This window comes from Puntigrus tetrazona, chromosome 13 (genome assembly GCF_018831695.1).
Source record: "Puntigrus tetrazona isolate hp1 chromosome 13, ASM1883169v1, whole genome shotgun sequence".
Classification (NCBI taxonomy): domain Eukaryota; kingdom Metazoa; phylum Chordata; class Actinopteri; order Cypriniformes; family Cyprinidae; genus Puntigrus; species Puntigrus tetrazona.
In genome coordinates, this window is record NC_056711.1 from 20503347 (window position 1) to 20510846 (window position 7500).

The window sequence follows — 7500 nt, forward strand, 5'->3', positions numbered from 1 at the left end:
TTCGTTTATTTATACATTCCTGCCGGTGGGTGTTCCTCCATAACAACAGTTTACTAATTCTGGAATATTAGTCGCGAATAAAGCAAAATGAAAAGCTGTTAATATGTTTAGAGACGCTCATGTTGCGTCAGATAATCGCGGTCGCGCTATTTAACCAATCGCACGCGATTCTGTTGAGTTTACGAACGCGGTGGCCAATCAGAGGCGTTCTGATGAGTCAGCGCACTCTGCACTCGAGCGAATTTTGTAAACATACAGTTTTTCAAGACGTCGCCAATGTATGTCTGCTCGAGAACGGCCGCTGATGCAGATAACATGGCTTTGGTCAGACAGCCTTTTGATAGCAACATCCAAAAAGACCACCTGCACAACAACTGGCAATAATATCCAAGTTAACTGCGCTGTGAGCAAATGAACAACGCGAGGTTTCAGTTCGCTGTCAGCGGATACATATGAACTCAAACTAATTGGAGCGGGTGGTTAATTTAGTTAATTATGGGTTGGAGGTTAGTACTGTGGTCAAGAGGGGCCTGTGCTGCTTTAATGTCGAGCAACAGCGCCATCTACTGCTTGATCCTCTACAACAGATCCAAAGAATTCATTTGTAAAAATTATAGATTTGAATTGGCGCAGAATGCAATTAAATTCAGGTTTGATATTTCTTTATTTGTATGAAATGGAATGAAATTAATCGAACTATTCATGCATCATTTTCTGGCTGCATTTGATGAAATTAGTGTTTATTTTGAACTATATACTCGCGCTTTTAGTTTTCCAGAATGCCCTTGTTGTTCGTTTTAAATCTTCTGAGCAAGTTTGAAAGCATTAAAATAATCGAAACATTGTAGTTGTGATGTTACGCCAATGAAATTTTCCCTGTCTTCTTGAATTCCTCTTCCTGTCATTACTATTTAACTTCCTGTGCCGGTTTTTAATAGCTTTTTTTTTTCAGTCATGCCACACGAACTTGTAAAGCAACAAATAATAATAATAATAATAATAATAATAATACAAGAATACATACGTGCATCTAACTTCCTGCCTTTCTACGTGTACATTTTTAAACAAATATATGCTTTTTTTTTTTCTAGTGCTTCGTTGCTTTTGTTAGCGCTAATACCAATCACAAAAATAAGTCTGGGTTATATAGTTGTGAACTTAAACAAATGAACAAATTATTATTGCATCCGTCCTTTGACACCTTGACCTCTGACCTCTGGGCTGCATTCATCACTGGATTTCCGCCCCGTGAGCAAGCTACGTCAGCAATAATTCACAAATACACGGAGAGGTTCTCATGGCTAGAGGAGCGTGGTGAAACCAGAGAGAAGCTAATGCTGAGGAACACTAAGCGTAATCAGGTTAGAGTAAAAAAGTCAAAAAAAGAGCGGACTCAGACTGAAGATCAATGAGCAAGAAACAACTGTTCAGCATCTTAAATGAGCCTTTAAACATGACTGAAGGCAAAACGGTTGCATAAAAATACGATAAAATATCATTAAAAAAAACCAAAACAAGTAAAATATAAAAATGCAAAACGCAGCGACTAATCGAAAAAATTGGGTTTATGGCAAAGCACTAAAATTACTAAAACAATAACTGAAATAGAAATAAAACTAGAATGCAAATTATTGCTTAAATTAAATTATTTATATAAAGTCTCATTATGCTCTAATGAAGCCGGAAGGTTTGTAGATGGCTCTATACTTTAATAAAAGGGTTTTATATAATATTTATACAATCACTTACACAGTCTTTGGGATTTACGGCAATGAAAATAAATCCTAATTTATGAAATAAAATGATTTGACGATTGCAAAAATTAAGGTTCACGTCTCAATGAAGGAAAATAAAAAATAATAAAATTAAATAAATATATTCTAATCTCGGTTTGAAGGAAACAAACAAAAAAAAAACCCTAAAATGTCCCTGATTTACATTAAATAAAAATAAATACAAAATAAAAAAATGCATTTTGGCAAAATAACTTTTAATAACTCCGACTGAAGGACCAAAACCAGCCGACGGAAGCCAATAAAACAAAACAGATCCGTACTAATTCTAATCCTTTAGCTGAATGGAAATGAAAGTGTGAAGAAGTGAAAACAGCGAAGAAAAGAAATGCGCTTGCCCTAGTTTACGTGGAAAACAGAATAAGACGGAGATGAAACAGTATCCGTATAAAACGACCGTGACGAAAAAAGAACATGCTTCAATAAAGAGCTTTTAACATCTGAAGAACGTTCTCCAACAGTTTACCTTACTTACTTATAATTAGTGGCCTTTACTTGAATGAATTGCATGAATGCTTCTTTGTGCAAAAATGGTTTCAAGAGGTGGTTTTTCAGTGTTGGTTTGCATGGACAGTCAAAAAGAAATGAGCTCGGCGGGTTCAAGTCGCACGCATAAAGACGTAACCTGCGCTTCGCTCTATGCACAGGGCAGAGAAAGCGGCTCTAGCATCCCGTGGGAAGCAGAGCGCAGGGTTAAAGGTACAGTGAAGTACGTCAGAGGGGCCGTCCTTCCTCCTCCTCCTCCTCCTCCCTCTCGCTGCCCGCTGCACAATGCTCTTCCTGCAGCTCTTTCTATTCCTCTTTCTCCCTCGCTTCCTTCCCCCGAGCCCCCGGCCGCTCTCCGGAGCCCCGAGCCATGCAGAGCGCCCCGCCGCCTGCTCTGCCCACCTTCAGCCCGGCCGTGCCTCCCTTCGTCAAGCTGGGGCTGACCGTGGCCTACACCGTCTTCTACTCGCTGCTCTTCGCCTTCGTGTACGTGCAGCTCTGGCTGGTGCTGCGGTACGGACACAAGCGCTTCAGCTACCAGACCGTGTTTCTGTTCCTGTGCCTGCTGTGGGCGGCTCTGAGGGCGCTGCTCTTCTCCTTTTACTTCAGGGACTGCGTGACGGCCAACGCGCTCGGACCCGCCGCTTTCTGGCTGCTCTACTGCTTCCCGGTGTGCCTGCAGTTCTTCACGCTCAGCCTCATGAACCTGTACTTCGCCCAGGCGAGTTTGACACCTTTGCACCTCGCGGAGACGGTAAAATACTGCTTTAAGAGCACAGGTCACATGTACGTTTATGAGAGCGCTTGGAACATTAAAATGTAAGCAGGTGCAGATATTTTGTCTATTTTTCTTTATATATGGAATCATTTAGCAATTAATAAAGTGCAACTGCTATGACAAGCATCGATTTTGTGTAATATATTGTGACGAGGCCCCGAGGATCGATCAGCGCTGTTCTGGGAACAAACACGAACACCTACACCAGCCACTCAACGACGGATTCGCCACACCTGGAGCTCATCAGCCGCGGGCCAGATAAACCCGGCCAGGCGACGGCTTCAGTGAGCCACGAGACTCGGAAACGCAAGCTAACCTGTTGTCTCTTTCTTTGTCTCCCAGAAGCTACAACGTGACGGGCCTGCCTGAGCTACTTCCCCAACTACCTCACAGTGGACTCCTCACGGTACTAAGCACGGAAACACCGAGACGACTCACCGCTGCACTCACCGGATTCACCGCTACACCACCCCGGACTCACCGCCGCACTCCTCGCGACGGACTCACCGCCACCTTCTGTGTATTGTCTAATAAATACACTCCGGGGTTTTCACTGCACCCGCTTCTCTTGTGCTTCCTCTGCCTCGCCACAAGTGGTGGAGAATGCGGGCAGTTTTTAAGCGCAAGAGAACGGAGGAAACAAAGAGAAAAAGGAAGAGCGCTATCGCCACCTCTATTAAAGGTTCCCACAACATCAACTTCTCTCTTTGTTTCTCCCCCAGGCAAGCGCTTCGCTTCCCGGCGAAGATGGAGGAATTCCTCCAACGCTCTCAGAGGTTTCCATTCGCCAGCAACAGATCGTCGAGCATTTGGCTACCCGCCAGAACGAGACCGAGCAGGAGCTCGCTGCTCCGCGCCGCCACTCAACCACGCCCGCCGTGCCTGATCCCCGGATGCAAGCCACACAGCTGCTACCCAAAATGGCCGCCAGCGATGACCCTGAAATATATCTCGAGATGTTCGAGAGCGCCGCGAACCACGGAAGGATGGGACCGGAGGGATTGGGCACGCCGCGTGGCCCCGCTGCTGTCAGGAGAGCCCCAGCGCGCCTATTTCAGCATGCCGGCCGACCTGGCGAATGTATACGACGACCCAAAGAGGGAAATCTTGGGCAGGGTCGGTCTGTCACCGGTCTGCGCAGCCCAAGCCTTCCAAGAGTGGGTCTTCCAGTCTCGCCAGCCGGCAAGGACCCAGGCTGCCGAACTTACTCGGCTAGCGCAACACTGGCTCCTGGACGGACACCAACCCCGCCATCATTGTGGAAAGGGTGGTGATAGACCGGCTCCCGCGGGCTCTCCCGGAATTATCGCCAGGCGGTCGGTATGAGAAACCCCAAGAACGCCATGGAGTTGGTTGAGGCGGTCGAGCTGGCGGCCGCACAGCGCCGAGGCCGAGCGGGCGCCATCTTTTCCCGGAGGGTGTCCCAGGAGCGACGCGCGCCGGAGGGCACCCGGCGACCGATGGAGAGGGCGGCGGTCCCGACCGTGAAAGATGAGCCGATGCCAACCGAAGAGGCTTCCAACTCCTCTAGAGCGTGGCTGGCAGGCTGCAGTCTCCACCGAGCTTCTTCGCGCGCACCGAAATCCCCCGCCGGCCTGAATGGACGGAAGTTCAGAGCCCTCCTGACTCTGGCAGTACCATCAGCCTGGTTCAGTCCTCGCCTTCTACCCCCGCCGCACGGAACCGCGGAAACGGCTGCCACTGACCAGCGCCCACGGGACACCAGGAAAGTCCCCACCCGCCTCATCACCGTGACGACGACAGGAGGAAGCTGGCCCCTGGAGGTGGGCCTCGATAAGACCTGCCGGTACCAATCATCCTCGGCGGGACTGGCCGGGTTTCGAGGAGGCGCTACACACCGCGACACAGCCTGTCAGCCTCAAAGCCCTCGCCGGAAGAGGCGAGAGGGGAGAGGAAACCGCCGCCCTGCCGCTTCTCCTAGCATCGGACAGCGGAAGAGATGGTGAGTCCCCTCCGAATACTACTAATGTATTCTTTGATGTGTTCCAACAGGTAGTCGGAGGGGGGCTGTTCGGCCGGGCTCAGCGGGAGGATGACCGGCTCAAGAATTGCTGGAACCAGGTACATTTCATGGATGGAGAAGAGACGCGGCCCGGCCCCCATCCTCTTCCCCATTTCATTGTGGAGAACGGCCTACTCTATTGTGTCGCCCAGCGGAGGGGGGAGGAGAAACGGCTCCTGGTGGTGCCCCGAGGGAAAGTGGACACCATCTTGGAGCTCGCCCACGCCCACCCACTGGCCGGACACCTCGGGCCGCCAACACTATCAAGAGGATCCGGGACCGCTTCCACTGGCCGGGGCTCGACGGAGATGTGAAACTGTTCTGCCAGGCCTGCCCCGAGTGCCAGAAGACCTCGCCCCGGCCACCTCCCCCTAGTCCACTTATCCCGCTGCCCATAATCGAGGTGCCCTTTGAGCGCATCGGGATGGATCTGGTGGGCCCGCTGCGAGGTCTGCCCGCGCCACGAACACATCCTGGTGATCGTGGACTACGCCACCGGTACCCGAAGCCATCCCACTCCGAAAGCCACCGCCAAGGCGATCGCCCAGGAGCTCTTCACCCTGTCCACCAGAGTGGGGATACCCGGGGAAATACTGACCGACCAAGGCACCCCGTTCATGTCCCGAGTGATGGCCGACCTCTGCCGGCTGCTACGGATCCAGCAGCTGCGCGCGACCTCAGTGTACCACCCCAGACGGACGGACTTGTGGAGCGGTTCAACCAGACACTGAAACAGATGTTGAGAAGGGTTGTCTCCGAGGACAAACGGGACTGGGACCAGATGCTCCCCACGCCCTCTTCGGGTGCGAGAGGTGCCCCAGGCCTCCACCGGCTTCACCCCATTCGAAAGTTGCTGTTCGGCCGACAGCCGCGAGGCCTGCTGGACGTGGCAAAAGAGGCCTGGGAGCAGCAGCAGCAGCCGGATGCCCAGAGGTCGGTCGAGAACACGCCCAAGCCATGCGGGACCGAATTGAACGGGTGATGCCCCTCGTGCGGGAGCACATGACGCAGGCCCAGCAGCAACAACAACGGCACTATAACCGCCCTGCACAACCCCGGGAATTCCAGGTCGGCGACCGGGTCATGGTACTAGTCCCCACCAATGCATGCAAATTCTGGCCACCTGGCAGGGTCCATATACCATTCTGGAAAAGATCGCCCGGTTACTTACCGAGTCCGCTTTAACCAAACCGTCGACGCACCGAACAAATATACCACATTAACTTGTTGAAGAAGTGGGTGGGGACTAGGGAACACCTTTCCACACTCGCCATTCAGGAGGGCCCGGTCGTCGACACCAACGCCCTGCTCGCTCCCGCACAGAAGACGGAACTCCAACATTTGGTCGGTCAGTTCTCGGATGTGTTCTCGTCCACGCCCGGGCAGACTAACCTCCTCCAGCACGAGATCCGGACCCCTCCCGACGTCATCGTCCGGCAGCGGCCCTACCGATCCCTGAGGCTCGCCGGCGAGCTATTGAGGAGGAGGTAAACCAAATGCTGAAGTTGGGGTGATTGAACCATCGACGAGCCCGTGGTCCAGCCCCATCGTCCTGGTTCCAAAACCAGACGGCACCCTCCGCTTCTGCAATGACTACCGGCGACTCAACCAGGTCTCCGAGTTCGACGGATATCCCATGCCCGTGTGTAGACGAACTGCTGGAACGTCTTGGAAGGGCCGGTATATCTCCACCTCGATCTCACCAAAGGATACTGGCAGGTTCCGCTGTCAGAGGAAGCCAAGCCAAAAGCGGCTTTCTCCACCCGGCGGCCACTGGCAATACCGGTCCCTTCCTTTGGTCTACACGGGCACCAGCCACCTTCCAGAGACTAATGGACATCTTACTCCGACCCCACCAACAGTACGCGCAGCCTATCTCGGACGACCTTGTGATTCACTCGGAGACCTGGGAAGACCATCTGGAGCGCCTGCGGAGGGTGCTTCGGGATCTTCGACGGCTGGACTCACCGCCAACCCCAAGAAATGTCACCTGGCGCCTGGCGAAGTACCTGGAGTTATCGAGTTGGACGAGGACTGATCCGGCCACAGGAGAGTAAAGTCACCGCGTCCAGGAGACCCGAGGCCCACCAACAAAACCCAGGTACGCGCTCTCTGGGGTTGGCAGGGTATTATCGTTGTTTCATCCCCGACTTCTCCTCCATAGCGCCCCTCTGACAGACCTGACCAGGAAGGGGCAGCCTGAACGGGTTCTGTGGAACCCCGACGCGGAGGAAGCGTTCCAGAAGATTAAGGCCGCACTCACCTCAGACCCTGTCCTGAGAGCCCGGACTTCGGCTGCCCTTCCTGCTACAGACGGATGCTTCTGATGTGGGTCTGGGCCGTGCTGTCCCAGATCCAGGGAGGTGAGGAGCATCCGGTCTTTATATATTAGTAGGAAGCTGACCCCCGCCGAGAAAAAC

At 52.3% G+C, this 7500-nt stretch overlaps 1 protein-coding gene across 2 annotated transcripts in view; it reads left to right on the top strand.

Annotated features, from left to right (window-relative positions):
• Positions 1 to 2076: 2076 nt before the first annotated feature.
• Positions 2077 to 7500, top strand: part of gpr137ba (G protein-coupled receptor 137Ba) — a 14662-nt gene continuing 9238 nt past the window's right edge. Inside the window, exon 1 of one of the 2 annotated variants that reach the window (XM_043256108.1) lies at positions 2077 to 3033. In XM_043256108.1, the coding sequence (XP_043112043.1) occupies positions 2650 to 3033 (384 nt within the window). In that variant the 5' untranslated portion in view covers positions 2077 to 2649. The remainder of the gene's footprint in view (positions 3034 to 7500) is intronic. The other variant, XM_043256109.1, reaches the window with a different exon arrangement.